This window comes from Labeo rohita, chromosome 4, assembly GCF_022985175.1.
Source record: "Labeo rohita strain BAU-BD-2019 chromosome 4, IGBB_LRoh.1.0, whole genome shotgun sequence".
Classification (NCBI taxonomy): Eukaryota; Metazoa; Chordata; class Actinopteri; order Cypriniformes; family Cyprinidae; genus Labeo; species Labeo rohita.
Genome location: NC_066872.1, coordinates 36,688,482 through 36,710,694, shown reverse-complemented (window position 1 = coordinate 36,710,694; position 22,213 = coordinate 36,688,482). Strand labels below are relative to the sequence as shown.

General features: G+C 34.7%; 1 protein-coding gene across 1 annotated transcript in view; it reads left to right on the top strand.

Annotated features, from left to right (window-relative positions):
• The first annotated feature begins 2,846 nt into the window (after window positions 1–2,846).
• sema3aa (sema domain, immunoglobulin domain (Ig), short basic domain, secreted, (semaphorin) 3Aa) overlaps window positions 2,847–22,213 on the top strand; it is a 39,176-nt gene continuing 19,809 nt past the window's right edge. Inside the window, exons 1-3 of the mRNA XM_051107799.1 lie at window positions 2,847–3,370; window positions 19,550–19,710; window positions 20,708–20,770. Of these exons, the coding sequence (XP_050963756.1) occupies window positions 3,259–3,370; window positions 19,550–19,710; window positions 20,708–20,770 (336 nt within the window). The 5' untranslated portion in view covers window positions 2,847–3,258. The remainder of the gene's footprint in view (window positions 3,371–19,549; window positions 19,711–20,707; window positions 20,771–22,213) is intronic.

Below are 22,213 nucleotides of genomic sequence, written 5' to 3'. Positions count from 1 at the left end.
TGCACGGTTCGGAGAGACGTCACTGCCGTGTGTTACTCCGGCAGGAAGTGTGACCTCTCAAACAGGAAGTTCCCTTTGGTGGAGCAGAACCTTGAACGTGGCCAGCAGTTATCGTAATACGCATGATAATGACCTCTAAAGAACACAGTACAGGAAGGGAAAGGTTGGTTTGCATTTCTCAAGTAAATTTACATTTTAACTGGAAAGGCAGGTAAAAATACTCATTTGTTTTTGTGCCACCAACCGTTGCTTAAATCACCTTCAGTCATTCCTTGGAAGAAAGGGTGGATACTAGAAGTCATTGATTTGTGCATGCACATGTGTGCTTCTGCATGTATATACATGTCAGCAATGTGAACATTTGCCTGTAGGCCTAGTCATAAGTGACAGACAGGTAATTATTTACATTTGTTAATTGTACACTAGATTGCACAAATCATTCCACACCAACAGGTGTCAAAGACCCATTGCATTTGCACTAAAGATTACAGCAACACTTTGCAAACTCACATCCGCAACGCAAATGCCATATTTATCAAAGCCTGTCTGACTGACAGGATCCATTCGCTGTGTTTCTAGGAGGTCGCTCCTCAGTGGATCTCATGTTTCGGAGGCTATATTTACCACTTTGCTACTGACAGGCTTCTGGAAACTAGTTGTCAATGAGCTATCTCATTTTAGCGCACGACGAGTCGCAATTCATTAAGACATCATTAGTCTTGCGCCCTGACAAATCCCCTCCACATAGTTGCAGTACAGAAGAGCGACGACCAGAGGAAAACCTCGGCATGCCAGCGGATCTGCTTTGACTGGACAGAAACCAGGCTGCAGGTGGATGTTTAGTAGCCTCCTGATACCTAAGGAGGAGGAGGTGTAGTCATGTCTGTCTATCATCTCTGCGGGTCTATGTGGTGTAAACACCTAAAGAGCATGTTTGGTTGTTAAGGTGATGAGACATTGGCACAGATGCGCTTTTGAAAGCAGGAAGCACTTACATACAGATATGCCAAAGGCATTGAGAGATCTGTAGATTTTTTTTTTTGTTTGCATTTGTGCATTTGTGAGGTTGTGAAATACCTTCACACACTCAGCTGGTGTTTGTGAGGCACTTTTGTCTTTAGCACTCTGGGGTGAAAAATCACACATTAACACCTCTGTCTATCAGAGGCTTTGTTACAAGCCGAGAGTGAGTGAGAAGTAAGAATGCAGGATAGTCTGGCTGTAGTCGAGCTTGATGTATTACTTTTTAATTCACTGTATGTTTTAAGTATTATTAGTAAATCGCATTTGCTTGCCTCATTTTAATAGAAAGGTTAAAGTTGTTTTTTTTGGCACCAAAGAGGAACGTATTAATCACAATGACAAATTAGAATTCTATTCTATTCTATTCTATTCTATTCTATTCTATTCTATTCTATTCTGTTCTATTCTATTCTATTCTATTCTATTCTATTCTATTCTGTTGTTTAGTTTTATTACATAGATGGATGGATGGTTGGTTTATTGATTTATTCTTGGATCATAAGGATTTTTTTTTTTCATTTATTTTATTATTTTATTTCTGTATTATTAAACCTCAACTCTTGAATTTAGCTGTTTCTTATAATTATATTTCCTTGCTCCTTTATTTCTTTTTAAATTATTTTATCATTAATTTATTATATTAATAGTTTTATTATTTCAGATAGATAGATAGGCAAATGGACGAATGATTTATTGGATCATGGGGATTTTTACTTTATTTATTTTATTTTATTTTATTTTCTATTATTTGTGTATTAATAAACCTCAGTTCTTGAATTTAGCTGTTTCTTATTATTGTTTTTTCTCTTGTTCCTTTATTTTTTTTTTTTAAATTATTTTATTGTTAATTTATTATATTAATAGTTTTATTACTTCAGATAGATAGGTGGATAGATAGATAGATAGATAGATAGATAGATAGATAGATAGATAGATAGATAGATAGATAGAATAGACGGATGATGTATTGATTTATTCTTGGAGCAAGGGGATTTTTCATTTTATTTTATTAATACCTCAGTTCTTAAAATTTAGCAATTTCTTAATATTATTGTTCCTTGTTCCTTTATTTGGATGGATGGATGTTTTATTGATTTATTCTTGGATCATGGGGATTTTTTTTATTTTATTTTGTATTTTTTATTTTATTTTATTTTATTTTAATAATAATCTCAATTCTTGAATTTAGTTATTTCTTCTTATTATTTTTTTCTTGTTCCTGTATTTCTTTTTTAAATTATTTTATGGTTAATTTATTATATGAATAGTTTTATTACTTCAATAGACAGATAGATAGATAGATAGATAGATAGATAGATAGATAGATAGATAAAAAAGAATAAAATAGATAAAATATTATTCTTTTTTATTTAAAATAAAGTATTTTTAATATTATTATTTTTTACTTGTAATATTTTAGTGATATTTCAATGTATGTATACTATATTAATCAAACCTTTTATGCAGTTTCATTATCACAATTTTATTATCACTCTAACACTTAAATTTAGGCTAACACAGACAGACAAAAATATTCTAGTGGCTAGGAATGTGACGAAATATCAGAAAGCCAAAAAGGAGAGCGCATCTGGCCAGACAATGCATTGTAGGTGCAGCGTATAAGCAATGCAGAAAAGAAGGACACAGAGCAACCAAACCTTTGCAGAAGAGTCTTTCGCATACCTCTCCTTTCAGCTCCGCTCCCTCGTCCTCCCCCTTCAGCTGCTCCCCCTCCCTCTCCTCCCCTCCCCTTCCCTCCTGCGCTCCGGTGGATGGTGTACTGCTCTCTCTCTCCCTCTCCCTCTCATTCAGGCTGAGCCGTGGACACAAGCAGAAGCAGTCTGTGAGAGTGTGTGTGAGAGTGTGTGTGCGCGAAGCCGGAGCGCAGAGAGAGAGAGAGAGAGGGTCCGCCGGATCCCTTACTGAAACTCTACCTCACAATCCCACTCACTGGTGCTCCCCTACAGGGTCCGAGAACGCATCCCAGAGGAGTACACCTTTACCCCCACGACTGGTGAAACGCCCCCCCCACCCACATGGAGCCATGTGAACCCCTGTCTCCTGCTTCGCTTGGGATCTGATTTCGGATTGCCTCCTTGGGGAGAAGCTCCAGGCGCTGGATCTTTTGAAGTAAGGAGGGACTCCGAAGATCTCAGCTAGCCCAGAGGGAGGCACTTTGCTCTGGGCACTGTGGGCTGCAAGCCCCCCTGGGCTGGAGGCCAGCGCTCCAGCGCCATGGATTACCTAGTTGGGATTTTTCTGCTGTTGTGTGGGGTGGCGTTACCTGGAAGAGTTGCACCCCAGCACACCAAAGAGAACGTGCCCAGACTCAAGCTCTCCTACAAGGGTAAGTTTTACAATTAGTCCCATCACCATTTCATAATGCTTTACTTCCTTTTTAAATTCTCACCTGTCTTATGTTCTTAAATTGGACTTTTTTGCAGTAATATATATATTTGGATTCCTTGTGTCACTCCGCCATTTCATTTTGGTCTAGTTTGACAGTCTCTCTCACTCTCTCGCATGTGATTTAGCCCTGACAGATTGTTTCCATGTGTTCAAAGTGCATGTTCTGGCTCTTCTATATAATTTTTCCAGTTGCACTGTCCTGTTGCTCTAAACTCTGCACTGGTACCCTGTCATACGGCTTGTGAACTCTGACTGAGGTATCGTGGGTAATGACTCTGCATTTGCGGTCTAATCTAAGTCTAATTTCTCATGCCTCTAAATTGACTTTACAGCAGTCTTTAAAGGAAATATTCCTGGTTCAGTGCATGTTGCATAGCACATACATATAATTTTGACTCCGTCATTTTCTTAAAAAAAGACGGCATGAGAATCAAGGTTACAGTGAAGCACTTACAAGTGGATGAAGCTTCTAATTTGATAAAAGCACTAACATTAATTCTGCTGTTAAAACATAGTATTTGAGCTGTAAAGCTATTTTTACAGGCATTTACATTTAGAGAATTTATGGTGTTCTATTGTCATGGCAACAAAGTTGTCAAAATTAGAAAAGGTTACTACACAGAAAAGTGCTTTTTCCACACTGAAATCATGTTAACACATGCATGGTTTATGCTTTGTGAGTTTTTTGTGATTTTTCCTATTCACTTTTATTGTAAGTGCCTCAGTGTAAACCTTCTAAAAAGAAAAGGATGACTTTTTTAGTGGTGATCAACTGCTATCAGTTCAGCTTAACTTGTACTAAGGCTGATATACTGTACCTTTACTGTAGCTTTGTACTCGTATGTCGCACACATTATATATTTGATTGAGGCAATTTTCTCTGATACTGTACTCTATACGTTGCGTTGGAAAGCTGTGGCGATTCTGGCCGCTATGCGTGAATGGTGGTAACGGCAAACATGTTATTCTCCGGGCTGTGCTATTTTAAAGGAGACAGCGGAGAGATCCAGACTATAGCAGCCTCTTTGTAACCCAGAGCTTTCATCTCTCACGGAAATAAGCGGCAGCATTTTTGGCATATTTTGGGCTGTTTCCCTTTTTAATGTAAGCTTAGCGGGCTTGCTGTGGTTCTTTGTTCAGGAACATGACCAAAAGTATACGCATCGATGTGTGGCGGTGATCTCTCTCTCCCTCATTTGGTAAATATAGCCTTCTGTTCTGTCAGTGAATCTGGTGTGTTGATTGTAAGGTCTGTGTGTGGCATGGGTTTACCCCACTAGGGTCCGTTTAACGCCCTCTCATTTCTTTTATAGAGACAGAGAATGAAGGAGGAGTGAAAAAGACAATTTATTTTCGTCGGAGAATGTGTTGTTAGAGAAAAAGGATTTAAGAAACCAATTGTTGCTCCGAGCGTCGGCATCTGCTGTTTAACTTTGAGAGGAAAGGCTGGAGACTTTAATATATAAAAGATGCAAGTCCACCTGTGATCAATCACATGCTTCTCTGAGTTAATACTGTTGTGCTTGGATGGCTCAAAGCATTGTGGGAAAACAGTCTCGCATTGCGTCATCAAAATGCTTTCCAAACTTATGCCACCTGTGCGCTTTATGGCTATGTTTACGGCTAGAGATTTTTGTGTGTCGTAATTTGGATTCAGTTTGATTGACAGATGTAGTCAGATATAAAAACACACAAATTCCATTCGGGAATCTAATACTGTTAGATTGTGATCAAACCAGACGTTTCCAATGATTGCGAAAATGCTGTGGCGTAACACAACCACAGCCAATCAAATGATAATTGTTTTTTGTGTGGCACTTGTGTGGAATAGGATTTTGGACCAGTGGGAACTCTAGAGCAGGACAGCTTTCCAGTGCAGTACCAGAGAAATACATAAATAAGAGTTTGACAAAATGTCCTGTCACTCTTGTTAGATACAAACAAACTAAAAGATACACTTTTTGTATCGTTTTGTATCGCTTGTTACTTTACTGCTTTATGCCTTATTTGAAAACAGTGTATTGTAGTATTAATAAGATTAATTTGACAGCCTTGTAAATGAAAAGTTTCCCTTTTTAATAAGTGAATTTTGAAGAAATATTACTTTAATTGTTTATTTTGATGCAGAAATTCTGTTAATCTTATTTGCTGGCATGAAATTGCACTATGTATTTGCGTGATATATTAAATAAAAATAATACAATTTTTGTCATGAAATGTTAGTAAAGTGTGTGTGTATAATGTATACATTTTTAAATAATATATATATATATATATATATATATGTATATATAGGCATGTGTGTGTGTGTGTGTGTGTATTCATTTAGATATGTGTGTGTGTGTGTGTGAGAGAGAACTTGGAATTGAAATTATATGTTTTAATTAAAATAAGATTAAGATTTTTTGACTATATATATATATATATATATATAATTTATGCATATGCGTGTGTATTTATTTATTTATTTAGATATATTATTATTATATTTAGAGAACTTGGAAAAAAATAAGTTTTATTTAAAATAACATATGTATATGTATATATATATATATATATATATATATAATATTACATCATTCACATATATATTATATATATAATTTATCATTTTCAAATCGTTATATAATATTACATCACACACACACACATACACACACATATATATATATGTGAATTTATTGAGAGAGAGAGAGAGAGAGAGAGAGAGAAAATTGAAAATCTAGGTTTTATTAAAAAAATATACACATATAGTATAATGTTTGAAAATTTTATTTTTGTATTTTGAAAATGTATTTACATGTATATAGTTATATTCATATAATTGTTACGATATATAAACATTTGTAATATATTAACATAACATATTTTTCTTATTATACATGCATATGTGTGTATTTATATATACAGAATACATATACACAGCACACACACATTTATTGTGAACAAAAACCTTTATTTAGGATGCGATTAGTTGTGAGTAATTGTTTGACAGCACTAATATATAAACTAATATGTGAAAGATTTAAAACCATAAGTTTTCGGTGAGAATTTGGAATTGAAAATATCTATCTATCTATCCATCTATCTATCTATCTATCTATCTATCTATCTATCTATCTATCTGTCTGTCTATCTATGATCTATATTAAATATAAAAATCAAGTTAAACCTTTTATCAGGCCCCACATACAGTACAGTACAATAACTTGTACTGTACGATAACATGTTTTCCTATTGGATAATTGCGAGTGAGACATTAAATGTGTGTGTGAGACAGAAAATGTGTCTGATGTGTTTTTGGCCAGCAATATGTGTGAGAATGGAGGCAGGCTTAGATAATTAGACACCTGGCCATGGTGATAGAGCTGTTTGTATGTGTGTGTGTGTGTGTGTGTGTAATGGAGAGACATAGTCCACAGGTGCTTGATGGCTCTTTTGATGCTCTGCAGTATGACAGATCGCTGTTCACACCCACACAGTGTCTGAGTGTTAAAACGAGAGCGAGGAAGAGAGGAAAGGATGGAGGAAGAGTGGCAAAGAGGGAGCGGGAGGGGAAGAGAGCGGCTGTTTTAATGAAGGCGGTGGGCAGACAGTAGTTGGCCAGGAGAGGATAGTCGTTAAGTGAAGTGTCATTCATTCTCACTCCCCCTGTGAATGCAGCATAGTAATTAAGCCAAATAAACGCGCAGACATGCTCTCCAGAGACGCACACTCCAACGAGCGCCGGGAACGGGGACGGCTATCTCGTTCTCACACACACACATACGCAGATTCATCATGAGTTGCACAGAGAGTTTGCAATTCAGTCGCGCCGCCTCCGGGGAGGCCAGTCGTACGGTCGCAGACGGAGAGATCCATCTTAGTTGTTAAACGATGGCCGAGTGATAGATTTTCCTCTCCCTGTAATTATACCAGCGCTACGTCTTCTCTGTACTCCCCTCGTACGCTTTAAACTACCGTCTGCGAAAATTGCTCTTGTCAGAGCTATCAGCGGCCCCGTTCATCTGTCAGTACGTTGTGGGATAGGCCTTCACATGCTTGTCAGATTGCTTTTCGGATCTCAAACTTGTGGTTACGAGGTTGTGAATTCACACTGTAGGATTAGCAGCGGGTTACAGGGTCCATGTGTGCCCAAAACCCCACATAAATACCATCTGAGATGCCAGATTAGGGTGGAGGCGGTCGGTGCATATGAAGACACTGCCCCCTGCAGGTGGCAAAGTGCGGACGCACGCCTCTGACAGGGGGTCCCTTTGTAAAAAAGGCCATCCTGCCGTGAAACGGTGCGTCGGGTACTTTAAAGTGCTTGTGAAACAACCTGATAATTACTCACTACGGCGTAATTACCAGGCTTCCCGTTTCATTACCCTGCCCCATGGCCTCCTGGGATTGATTGGGATGGGCGACACTGGGACGACGACAGACTGCGAGTCGTCGGAATTCAGCCTAAATCTTCCGAAATAGACACTCCGCGCCCGACCGCACTGGACGCAGACTGGAGGCATCCTATAATAGCGGGCTGTTCGCTGGCTGCCGGGTGAAGTGCAAGCTGGCGCCGGGCCAGGATTCGGGGTGGATGGGAATGATTATATGGAGAGGCTGGGAATGATGCTGGTTTCTCTTTCTCTCACGGCCTCATCTGCATCCGTCTCTTGCCTGTCTGTTTTCACCCTCTTCACCAGAAGTAGATCTCTCTCTGTCTTTGTCCTACTTTCTCTCTCACAGTCTCTGTCTTTTTCTATGTGTCTTATTTTACTTCAGGTAGTTGAGTTAAAGTTAAACTATCATTATTATTGATAATTATAATAATAATAATTACACTTAAAGGTACTTAAAAATTCCCCATTTAAAATAACTTTCTAAAATAACATAACATAACATAACATAACATAACATAACATAACATAATATAATATAATATAATGTAATAATGATATGCACATGATATGTAGGGAGAAAAAAAGGCCACAGATTAAGATATTGTTCCCACATTTTAGTTAAGTTTAGTTTTATTAAATGTAGTTAAATTAGTCATTACAGTATATTAAAACAAGGAAATTAATTAGCAGTCATGTGACACATGTAAATGTTACATTACAGATTTTGCAATATTTACTTAAGGCTTATAATTTTTCTATAGCTTTGAATGTCCCTTGATGGTTAATTCTTGAATTTGACTCTTGTTGGCATTTTAAATCTTTTTAATATATATATACATATATATATATCTTTTTAATATACTTTGATATACTATTTAAATTTCAATATAATTTTGTTTTAGTTTTCAGTTGTAAATTGATGATTAATTTTTGCATTTGACTCTTGTTAGCAATTTTAATGTTGTTTATTTTTAATACTTCGTTAAACTATTTAAATTTTAACATTATTTGGTTTTGTTTTCAGATGTAAATTGTTGATTAATTTTTGTATTTAACTGTTGTTGGCAATTTTAAGTTTATCTATTTTTAATACTTTGTTAAACTACTTAAATTTCAGTATAATTTGTTTTAGTTTTCAATTGTAAAATGATGATTAATTTTTGCATTTGACTCTTGTTGGCAATTCTAATTTTATTTATTTTTAATACTTTGTTAAACTATTTAAATTTTATTATAATGTGTTTTAGTTTTCCATTGTAAATTGTTTATTAATTTTTGCATTTGACTTGTTGGCAATTTTGATTTAAATTTTTTAAATACTTTTTTATACTATTAAAATTTCAATATAATTTGGTTTTGTTTGCATTTGACTCTTGTTACTTTGTTAAATTATTTAAAATTTGATATAATGTGGTTTTGTTTTCAGTTGTGAACAGATTAATAATTTTTGAATTTGACTCTTGGCAATTTTGATTCATTTTTTCTTTTAACTTTTTAAACACTTATCTATTTTTTAAATGATAAGTATTTGAATATTACTTTTTGTGAATCCGCGATAGATTTTACTGAAACGTCTAAATGAACTGATTCACTCCCCAAAGCTTCATTATAAGAGAAATACACACTTCAGCTGAGCACATTTGATTATTGTCTCAAAGTGCTATATTATTCTTATCCACTGCTTCTTGGAAAAGTAGCTTGTTACTGGTAAATCTGCTGTCTCTATAATTCAATGTGTTTTCATTTTATACTTATATTTCATGTCCTTCCTCTCATTCACTCCCTCGCTCTGTTTTGCTCTTTTTTTATCTGGAGTGCTGTGAGGAACTTGAAGGTCACCTGAAGTCTTTCTATCGCATGAATTATTTACTCTGTGGCTGTGGAAGGGCTTCGTCCTTATTGACCTTTTTTTACGTATCACATCCTGTTGTGTTCACTCTTGTGTTGGCCCTAGACCTCTTTTAATGACTCTCAGAATCCACTTGGCTCAGAGATTTGCACATTTAGCTTTCTCTTCATAACACACAGTTATTAATAAGCAGAGTGTTTTATTATTCAAATGCAGTGTGTCTGCCATATGTTGTGTATTACAGTACTGACTAGATACAGAGTACAGTGTGTTGGAAAGCGGTGCACCTGTTATTGAATTTCAATAGTGTCCTTAGACAAGCGTTTCTAGACGAGTCAGATTTCGTACGCACTCGAGTAAGTGGCTACGGTGTGTATTAGTTTGCATGTGTGTGCTTGTTTGCTTATCAGGGTTTCAGATGTTCTTATGTTTTGCTATATTTTAACATATTTTCACACATTTTTGTTGAATTTAGGAGCATTTTAGTAAGTCTGAAGGCCATATATCTGTCAGTTCAAGTCAATATAGTTGAGTCATAGAATAGAACCTAGACTAGAACTGAAAAGTTTCATACTAATGTATATATATACAGTATCTTTCAGCACTTTGCCTCTGTCGCTCTTGTAAACCTCCTCTCTTGGCTATTTGTCTGAATGTCACATTATTTCTAGCTGTCATTCTCGCTCTCTGTACATGCGCTGTGTTTTGTGTGTCATCTGGAGCTGTGGAGAGTGGATTGTGCTTTCTCTGCACGGTCTGTGGCCGGGGGCCAGTTTTAAACAGACTCTGCGGTTCACCCGTCATGTCGCGAGCAGATTCAGGGGTAATTAAACGGTTCCACATACTCTCCCTTCTCTCTGTGGATCAGGGCAACACAGGAATCTCATGCGGTCGTGCGCAAATATTGTGTTGCAGTCAGCGATGAAGAAGATCAGCAAGAACGCTGGATTTTAGTGCCGTGCACAGACAGACTTTCAGACTTAGATTGCTACAGAAGAAAATGCGTAGATTTAGCAAAACTAACAATGTGACATTTATATTTTTGGTACTAGTGTTTATGCTTTAAGTAGGGCTGTCAGTTACCTTAATTAATTAGTTATGAAAAATAGTGTGATTAAAATATTTTAATGCAGTTAACAGACCTGTACGACATCTTTTATTTCATTCAGTCGACTGTTGACAAATATGATGGAAGGCAGTAACTTCATAAATACAGTTAATTCCCCTGTATGTGTTTTGTCTCATATTTATACAGTAAATCTCACATATCACACCATAGCACACAGGCGGCAAGAGCAATACGACACGTTCAGTAAATAAGTTGATATTGTGTTTTTGCATAGCAGAATTGTTGCATGTCTCTGAGCAACACAGCGGTGTTTAGTTTCTGAATGAATCAGCATTTTGAATGAATCATATGAACCAATGATTCAAAGGCCCATTCATAAAGAGAGCCATTTGCTTCATTCCTGATTGAATCGTCTGTTTGAACGAATCGAATGAATGACTCATAAAGACATTTGCTGCCACCTGCTGGTAGATTTAGTTTCTTATTTAGAGTGTCATTTCATTAAAATAATAATAATTATAATAAAAACATTAAAGGGATAGTTCACCAACAAGATGTACATTCTGTCATCATTTACTCACCCTCATGTCGTTTTAAACTTTGAACATAACAGAAGGTATTTTGAAGACTTTGGTAACAGTTGGTGATTTTCACTGTATGAACAAAAAATACTGAAATGTTTCTCAAATTATCTTCTTTTATGTTTAGTTTAAGTTAGGTCATTGCAGCCTAAATGTTTATATGTAATTAATTTTATGTTGAATCAAATAAAATATTTCTTTCTAAAGCTACAAGGTTATTTTGCAATTAATTAGGTTAATTAATCAAAACATCATGTAAATAATTAGATTAAAAATGTTAATTGACTGACAGCCGTAGTTTTAAGCTCAAAATTCATTCCGTTTTTTATTAGACCTTTTGTATTTTGGAAAAGATTATTTTAACACCAAAAATGTACATTCTAATGTACATTCTGTCATTATTTTTTCAGCTTTTGTGAAGGACAGATATTTTCAATAGTTTAATAGTTGCTTTTTTACATGCAATTAAAATGAATATAAATGAAAGGTTTCAAGCTTACAGATAGCACAAAAACACCATAAAAGTTATAAAGTTATCTATATGACACTTACACTTTATTTTAAGTCTATGCGAGCTATTTGAAAACTTCAACATAGGCTCACTGGAAAATGTATATAATATATTTCTGCAAAACTGAAAAAATACGTACCAATATGTACAAATGACTGCAGTTTCCAGTTGAAACGAACACTAGAGAAATGAAAAAATCTGACAGCTTTTATTCCTTTTCACACAAAGTGTGATCTACAAGTACAGAGTTTTGAGGTCCAGTATCACATTTGTGAATAAAGTCATTTTAGGCTGTGCCTCATACAAAGAAAATGTCTGAGTTACTTTTTCAAGTACTTTGCTTTCCCATTTATTCACTGACACCTCTCCTGTCCTTGTGTTGAGACTTATTATTTTCATTTTTTGTGTGCGAAAGGGTCTTTAGAATTGCAAAAAATATTAGTTTGGGTTTTTTTGTTATTAAAAATAAATAAGCAAGCCTAGATCAGGTCACAAAAAGAAATGCAAAAGGAACAAAATGCATTACTTTCAGTAAAAAGTAACTAAGTAACGCAATTAGTTACTTTTTAATGGAGTAACGCAATATTGTAAGTAACGTACCCCAACATTGGTCTTCATTAACCTTCAGAATTTTGTGTAGGAGTACTTTTCCGTGTACTTTTATGTTGTTTTTTTGTCATTGTCGTGATTGACAGTCCCAGTCCTCATTTACATGGAATATAGTTGCCAGGAAATTCATACAGGTTTGGAAGAACGTGAGGTTGAAAGACAAAGTTCATTTTTGGCTAAATTATTCCTTTAAGCTAAACAAATTCCTCTTCATAACTGCCACATGTGTCGCAGACATCAGACCTTTTCTTACCGTTTGGCTTTGTGAATGGAAATTTGAGCCAGTTGGCCATGACATAAATCGGTTCAAACAGAGGCGTCTTTTATTAAAACTAACGTGCATAAAGAGATTTGACACAGTGATTATGTTTCCTGTTGGTGTCAGTGGAATTAAATGTTGGCCCATGAGTGTCGTCCCGCTCTCAGCACCCTTCACTAGCTGTCAATCCAACAGACCGAGCTCTCGCAGGCCGAGATCCAACACGGTTACTGGGGAAACTTACCAAAACCTGCGGCCGGTTGCATGCGAGAGCAAGTTAAAATGAAGCGAAACTACAGCCTTATTCATATCCCAGAGCTTGAAGCAATATGCGAAACGGCGTGTTAAGCAAATCTCTGTTTCTAAAATCTACGTTCTCTCAAGCACGAAACCGACAAGACCGAACCACACACTTAGCCCATTGAGAGAACAGAGAGAAGGAGAACTTTTGCCAAAACCGTGTCACGATCGACAACGTGTGTTTTGAAGCGCGCCATTGTTCTGGCTTAAACAAACAGGTAGCGCCCAAAACCATCTGCAGCACTCTTTCACTTTTTATTTCTTCTTTCCTCACTTCCCTCACTCTCCTGGGGCGGCTGGTAGCCGGAGGCAAAGCTAAAGCACAGTGGCGGCAGCATGCACACACATTTTCCCATCCCTCAAACACACACGGAGATGTAGAGATACATAACTATACACCCTCACCAAAATCCAAAACACCACAGTACATGTGGGTTGTGTTGGACATACTGCTTTTTCATTTTTGTCCTTTAAGTGACTTATTTTAGGCGTATGTCACCTAATTGATTAATGAGGTTGAATGGTTTATATTTGTATAATTTTATATAGTATTTTTACATTTTTCTACATATATAGATATAAACTCGCAATTGCAAGTTATAACGTTAGAATTGCAAGATAAAAACTTGAAATTCTGACTTTTTACATGCAAATGCGAGTTTGTATTTGCAATTCTGTTTTTTTCACAATTGGAATTTGTATCTAATTTTCTTTTTTTCTCTAAGTCCAATTTTGAGGTGGAAAAGGACTCAAAAAAGATATGTTCTCACAATTCTGACTTAATAACTCGAAAAAGCCACAGTTGCAAGATATGAACTCGCAATTCTTTCAGTTAAATTGTGAGTTTATATCTTGCAACTCTGACTTTCTCAGAATTGCGACTTTATTTCTCAGAATTGCATGTTAGAAAGTCAAAACTGATATAAACTGGCAAAAAAAAAGTCACAACTGCAAGATATGAACTTGCAGTTATGTGAGTTGAATTGTGAGTTTATATCTTGCATTTCTGACTTTCTCAGAATTGCAACTTTATTTCTCAGAATTGCATGTTAGTCAGAATTGATATAAACTTACAAAAGTCAGTTGCAAGATATAAACTCACAATTCTGTGAGTTAAATTGTGAGTTTATATCTTGCAAAACTGATATATACTTGCAAAAAAAGTCACAATTGCAAGATATAAACACGCAATTCGCAAGTTGAAGTTCTGACCCTCTCAGAATTGCATGTTTATGTCTCATAATTCTGACTTTATAATTCACAATTGTAGTTTATATCTCACAAATCTGAGGGAAAAAAAAGTCAGAATTGCGAGATGTACAATCTTAATTGTGTGGAAAAAAAGTCAGAATTGTGAGATACAAAGTCTCAGTTACCTTTGTTTATTTTTTGTTCAGGCTTGTTTTCAGCAAGTTTTTCCATGTAGAATTTTAGTTTTAAGTTTAGAATTTTCAACTGTAAATTTTTAGTTTTGCTTAGCATTGGTATTTAGTTTTCATACACCATCTTAAATCTATTGGAAACAAAGGTGTACGAATGAAAACATTACAGTTTATAAATCAAACGTCTGAAAGACTTTTCTATGATATATGAAGAGTTGACAGCACGCTTCTCAGTCTGCAGCACAGAGAGAGACTGAGAAAGAGCGAGAGACATTTGTTAAGCTTCCTTTTTTAAATCTCACACTCCATTTACTCTAAGCTCCTATCCAGGTTGATGTATCTCCAGATAAAGTGTGTGTGTTTGTGTGATCACGGACCATATGACGGCTACCTTTTGTGATGGTCTTGCCAAGGCAGCATTTTAAGAAAAAAAAGCCTGATCTTCAGAGTTCAAGCACCAGTCGCTCACTTTGAGCAGGGGAATAGTAAAAACCGCCAGACGTGGCTGTCAGATCTCGAGCCAGAATGGCAGGAGAGTGAGGCTTTGGAGAAGTTCACCTAAAGGCAGTAATACAGACACTGGCAGAGAAAAAAGAAGCTAAGAATAAGAATATTTGGCACATGGAGAGATGCAAAGACTAGATGAGTGAGAATAATGAGTTGGGGAGTGAAAAAAAGAAAGAAAGATGAGATGAAATCTCTTTCCAGGATGTCCTCTTATGTTCTCTCAGGCCTCCCCTGAAGTCTGGCAAGAGGGAATCAGTGCGGCTTTCTTTTGTTTCCTGAATTAAGCTACTTTTGACTATTAATAAATCTTATTAAATGTCTTGGCCACTAGAAGCACCGGGAAGAAATTCCTTTAGATTCTTTAATGGTGGTTGTTTTACTGAAGAACCTTGATTATAGGCTTCTTGAGTCAAATATGGTTCTTCATGTCACATTATTTGTTCTTCATATCTGTTAATTAAATGGGTTCTGGGTTCAGTATATAGATAGTTTTCTGAATAGGCAGTACTTAGTATCTTACTGAAGTTTACTTGTCTTTAACTAAACAGTTCTCTGAGATACTTTATTCTGATTTGTCAGTGGTGGCACGCTGCTGTCAAAAGTTTTTGCGCACAGTTTAGCAAACTTTATTACAGATTGCTCACCCAGAGAATCACTTTCATAGTTTTATATCTCTTGTATCACTCCACAGCCATTTCATTTCCAACTTATTAAAACTTATTCAGTTATTTGGCAAGTACACTACTTTCAGAAGCTTGGGGTTGTAAAAGCCTCTTATGCTCACCAAGGCTAAACTTATATGATAAAAATGCTGTAAAATCGTAATATTGTGAAATATTATTACAATTTAAAACAGCTGTTTTCTATTTTAATATATTTTGAAATTTGATTTATTACTTGTAATGGAAAAAGCTGAATTTTCAGTATCATTACTCAAGTCTTCAGTGTCACACGATTCTTCAATAATCATGCTAATATGCTCATTTGTTGCAGAAATATTTATTGTTGATGTTGAAAGCAATTTTTTCAGCTTTCTTTGATGAAAAGAAAGTTAAAATGAAGATCATTTATTTATTAAAAGTATTAATTTCTTTAAAAAAAAACACTTTTAAAAGATAGTGCAAGTTAGCCAATAAAATTTGTGGTGTCTGAAAACATTAAAATAAAATATTTTATATTTATTTGTGCTCGTATATAAAACAAATATGTATTTATATTAAGTTTATATTTTAGAATATATATTTAAAAATTATTGCTGTCAATCAAGTAAAAAAAAAAATCTAATTAATTGCAGTTTATTTTTATATTAATCGTGACGCGATTAATTGCGATTAATCACCTAACATTAAAGTGTTTAAATATATTTTTATATTGCAATACTTTTACATTCAGTCTCCAAATTAATGTAGAAACAACTTAAAGACAGTTTACTTTTAATATTTATTACCTTTTTTTATGACTGAAGGTGAGTTTCACTGATGACTATAGCCTTTCGGGCTGTTTAACGATTAATCACGATTAATCGCATTCAAAATAAACGTTTTTGTTTACATATGTGTTTTTACTGTGTATATTTATCATGTGTATATAAATAAATACTCACATATGCATGTATATATCTAAGAAAAATGTTATGTTTATATATTATAAATATTTATATATAATACCAATTATATGAATATAAATATATACATGTAAATACATGTAAATATTTTCTAAATATATACTGTGTGTGTGTGCATTTATATATACATAATAAATATACACAGTATACACATATGTAAACAAAAACTATTTTTTGGATGCGATTAATCGCGATTAATCGTTTAACAGCACTACGTTACAGTATAATTGAGAGCTATCAATTTTAACATTTAATAGACTTTAAAAATAACCATTTCTAATTTAAGTTATCTTAAAACAGTTTTCACATAAACCCATTATTTACCTACATCCTTCAGCAAGTAGGAAATATACAGAAATTGAATAAAGTTATCAAACACTAAATACTAAATTAAATATAGATGAATCCTTAAAGCTACAAAAGTGACTGATTTCCACTTTTTCCTTTGTTCTTTGATTAACAACACTATAATAACACTATAAATAAGTATTATTTAAAATAAATAAAAAATATTCTTCCAAAAAAAACAACAACACACTTTTAAACAGTAGTGCAAGTTAACCTCTGAAATGTGTGTTTATAGAAGCACTGATACAGATCTTTCTCCCATGTGATATTGCTTAAATAAACCCATTCAGAGACACAAGACCCATCTGTACTTTTTCTCTTACATAAAAGAAAACTTACTCAATATTCTGACTCAGCCGGAGTCTGTCAGACAGGCCTGGCATCCGTTTATAGATCTGAATGTTGCTTGTGATTACTTAATGAAACTCTCGTGTTGGAAGCAGAGAACGAATTCAGCAGGAACGAAGAGACCGAACTGTGCCCGTTCTGCATTGGCTCCTACGGGAACGCTGTTCTACATTTGATATTCAGCGTTACTGACACAGGCAAAGGAAGGATGGTCTGTTTCTCCTTAACGCTTTCCCTTGCTCGCGCTCTCCCTCTCCCACAACCGCACAGATGTCCAGAATCTTACGCAGATGGCTACTATATGAGCGGATTGATCTGGGCTCTGGAGAGGAGCTGCAGTATTTGCGTGTCACTGTTGATTATAATTCGTGTGCGTGTTGCCGAAACGTTGCAGAGATGTTGACCTCACCCTCTCCCATGAGCAGATGTTCTGGCCGCTGAGCTCCAAAAGCCATTTCTCTCTTTCACCTCTTCCTTATCATTCTCACTTCATCTCCTCTTCACTTGTTTTTATCCGAACCTTGTTTCCTTGCTCGACAAATTTGGCAGATTTTGTGTCTCAGGTCATTATATTTTCACAGTGTCTGGTCTAGTGCTGTTGAACAGGCTGTATCTGCCAGAACAACAGCAGTTTTTACTTGATTAGCTGTTCCTCTGACCCGAGTTACCAAGGTTGCAAATAAAGCAGAACTAATTTGCTTGTGCAATCTAACAAACTGCGTGTGGCCGGGTGTATTGCGAGTGATTTACTCTGAATTATTGTGCAAATAAGTTTGACACACCCAAATTTAAAGATCGCTTATAGTGCTGGTGTTGAAAGATGTACTCAGCAAACCACATTTGTAGTTCAGATACTTGTATTATGATTTATACACACACACATGCTAAATCAGGCCCTGTGGCTTTATATAGACTATGGAATGTAAATGCCATAAGAACTATGAGATAAACTGTATATATCAACATGTTTAAAAGCTGTTGTACTACAGCCTTAAACCCAGCACACACACACACAAACTGGTTATTCAGCCATGTGTCAAGCTCATATAAATGATTACGTGGGTCAGCCGGTCATACACTTGATTTGGTCCTTGTGATTCGATCATGCAGTGTTTTCCTCAGCAATTTTCATGCTATGGTTAAAAAGATACAGTTGTGGTCCATTAACCACCAAGGTGGTTTTAAAGAAATTGTAACTAGACACATGATTGGTGTTGTTTCTCAATGATGCAGAAAGTGCCACAAATAACTTTTAATATAAATCAATAAAATATTTTAAAATATTGCATTTATATATAAAATAAATGTGTGTTTATATCCATTTTATATTTAAAATGTATTACAAATGTTTAAAGTGAATTCAAAATTAAGCAGCTATTTAAAAATATGTACATAATTTATAAAAATCAGTCAAGCAATCAATCAGCAATACATAATGGGGCCTTCATTAAGCTTTCTGCTAACGTCATACAAAAATGTTTCTCAACGGTTATTAAAAAATATAATATTCTATTTAAATAAATAAATGGCGTTATCAGCAATACATAGCGGGGACCCTCTTGTTAGGCCTTCTGCTAACCTCATACAAAAATATTTTTACTTATTTAAATGGTTATTAAAATATAATTTAAATAAATAAATAAATAAATTATTAACAATACACAGTGAAACCTTGTTAAGCTTTCTACTAACCTGATGCAAAAATATTTTACATTATTTAAACGGTTATTAATAAATGTAATTTAAATTTAATTTTAAATAGATAAATAAGTAAATAAATAAATAAATAAAATTCTCAGCAATACATAGTAGGACCTTCTTGTTAAGATTTCTGCTAACCTCATACAAAAAAATATTTTAAATTATTTAAATAGTTATAAGAAAATAGAATTTAAATAAATAATTAAGTAAGTAAATAAATAAATAGCGGTCTCAATAATACATCGTGGAACCTTGTGCAGCTTTCTGCTAACCTCATACAAAAATATTTAAAATTATTTCAGTTTAAATTTATATTTTAATACATAATTTTAAATAAATAAAAAATAAATAAATAAATACATAATTAAACAAGCAAATAAATAATACATAGTGGGACCTATTATTTTCAAAGTTATTAAAAAATAATTTAAATCTGTAATAAATAAATTAAAATATTATTAAAAATTAGAATATGAATATGTAATTTAAAACAAACAAAATTTATTACGAATATATTGTGGGACCCACTTGTTGGACTTGTGTAACCTGACACAAGCTTCTGTCTGTTTGCTCTTAATAAAGCGAATGGGAATGCATTTTTTGTTCTAGACTTATGTTTACGTTCTTTTTCTTGTACTGTCTTTCAGAAATGTTGGAATCCAGTAATTTAGTGACTTTCACCGGATTGGCAAACAGTTCAGGTTACGACACGTTCCTGATGGATGAGGAGAGGGGAAGATTACTGGTTGGTGCGGAGGATCACGTCTTCTCTTTTGACCTGGTCAACATCAACAGAGACATCAAACAGGTGACACACCACACTATTGTGAACGATTCATGTTGCATGTTAAATGAAGAGAAAATGTCTTCATATTCAAATGAATAAGTCAGAATCCTCCTTGAACAACTATCCTTTTTTGCTGACGTCACCACACTAGGCTAAATTTTGCATTTAAGCAAACTTGCATTCAGCTTGATATGGAAAGTCCATTTTTCATGATCAAATCAAACTGTGCCCTACATTTTTCAAGTCGAATGTTCTGCTTAGCTTGGAAATATGTCACATTTTAGCAGTAAAATATGTTGCGAATGGTAATTCATGCCGTTTCACTCGGTCTGCATTTAGCAAGAATGATCGGTGAGGAACTTTATGGAATGTGTCAGAGAAACCCAGGGTCATCGGAGACGTCCATCTCGCTCTTATTAGCTACACAACCCAGATCTGCGTTCACTCTCTCCTTCTTTCCATCTGCCCATTTGATCTCAGTCTGCCTCGCTCTGTTTTTCATTCCCGGATCATATCTGCAGCGTAATGCTTCTCTTTCTCTCTCTCTCTCTGGATTCCATTACTTTGATTTCCTTTTTCTTTTTATTCTTTCTTTGTCCTCAAGGCTGCAGACCATTTGCATTTGCTCTATATCCTCGTGAACACTCACACAAACATGCATACTTCAGCAATGCCATCGTTTAAAGATAAGAACTTGGCAAATTATCGCAATTAACCAAATTACTTTTGCAGACAGAATACCTTAGCAGATCATAGAGGAAGATAACACCGAATAAAAAACGCTTTGTAGGCCTATACATGTGCGATTGTCTCTCGTGCTCCCTGGATAAGACGAATGGTAGTTTTTATCCTCTATCTTCATCGTCATCACAGATGGAGGTGGCAGAAGGACGGCAGGCAGCAGTCGTTGATTATTTTACAGCCAGGTTTCATGCCGAGCGCCTTAGTCAGTCATTTGCAGTTCATTGTGTTCGCTCCTCGCACATTCTCACACCTTCTCTCTTTGCTTGTTTCATAGATCGCCTGGCCCGCCACACCTTCCAAACGCGATGAATGCAAGTGGGCTGGAAAAGACCTTGGTGTAAGTTTGGGGCGACAAGCAAACTAACTTTTAAATCAAAACTGCATCCAACTGCAGTGATCTTTTGGGTATGTTTAGGGTATGTGACTCACTTCAGAAATATTTAGATGTGCACTAGCATTCAAAAGTTTGGGGTGTTTTTTTTTTTTAAAGAAATTACTTTTATTCAGCAAGGACACATAAAATTTATCAGAAATTTTCTGTTCTCTATTTTCTGTTTCAAGTAAATACTGTTCTTTAGAACTTTCTATTCATAATAGAATCTTGAAAAAATATTATTATGGATTCCACACAAATCTTAAGCTGCACAATTGTTTTTAACATTGACAATAATAATAACAACAACAATAATAAATGTTACTTGAGCACCAAATCTGCATATTAGAATGATTTCTCAAGGTTTGTGTGAAAATGTAGCTTTACCATGACAGAAATAAATTACATTTAAAATATATTAAAATAGAGAAGAGTTCTGTTGAAATGTGATAATGTTTTATAATATTACTGGTTTTACTGTATTTTTTTTTTTTTTAATTAAGAGTAGCCTTGGTGAGAAGTCTTGCTGACCACAAGCAGCAGACAAAATGACAGAAAAGTTTTCAAATTTCATCATCGCCCACTGTAAAAAATGATTTTTTCAAAGATTATTGTGGAGTGCTTTAGAAAAACTATTTTTATTTGTGCAAAAAATGCTATTCTAGTTTTTCTACTTCAAAATGTAATGTTTAATTCAATGGGTTACTTGCCATTTTTTGTTATTGCTTGTAAAATTTGCTAGCGGTTTCTATGGAAGCCCGTTTCTGCCACTGCATAAAAAAAATTTTCTCGCAGTTGCGAGTTTACATCTCACAATTCTGACTTTTTTCAGAATTGTGTGATGTTAAGTTATAAAGTCAGAATTGTAAGATATAAATGCAATTTTGAAAAATTAAGTCAGAATTGCAAGATATAAACTCACAGTTCTGACTTTTTTTCTCAGAGCTGCTTTATATAAATTCACAGTTGCAAGTTATAAAGTCAGTAATGCATGAAATAAACTCGCAATTGTGAGAAAAACTTTTTTCTCGCAATTGTGATCTTATTACGCAATTGCAAGTTAAGTCAGAATTGCAAGATATAAACTCATAATTATGACTTTTCTCTAGCAATTGTGATTTCATAACGCAATTGCAAGTTGATCAGCCAGAACTGTGAGATATAAACTCACAATAAAGAAAGAAATAAAAGAAATAAAGAGAATTGTGAGGTATAAACTCACAATTATGACTTTTTCTCTTGCAGTTGTGTTTTTAGAATGCAAATGCAAGTTAAGTCAGAACTGTGAGATATAAACTCGCAATAAAGAAATAAAGTTGCAATTCTGAGAAATAAAGTTGCAATTCTGGATAATAAAGTCAGAATTGTGAGATATAAACTCATAATTTTTTATTTTTTTCGCAATTG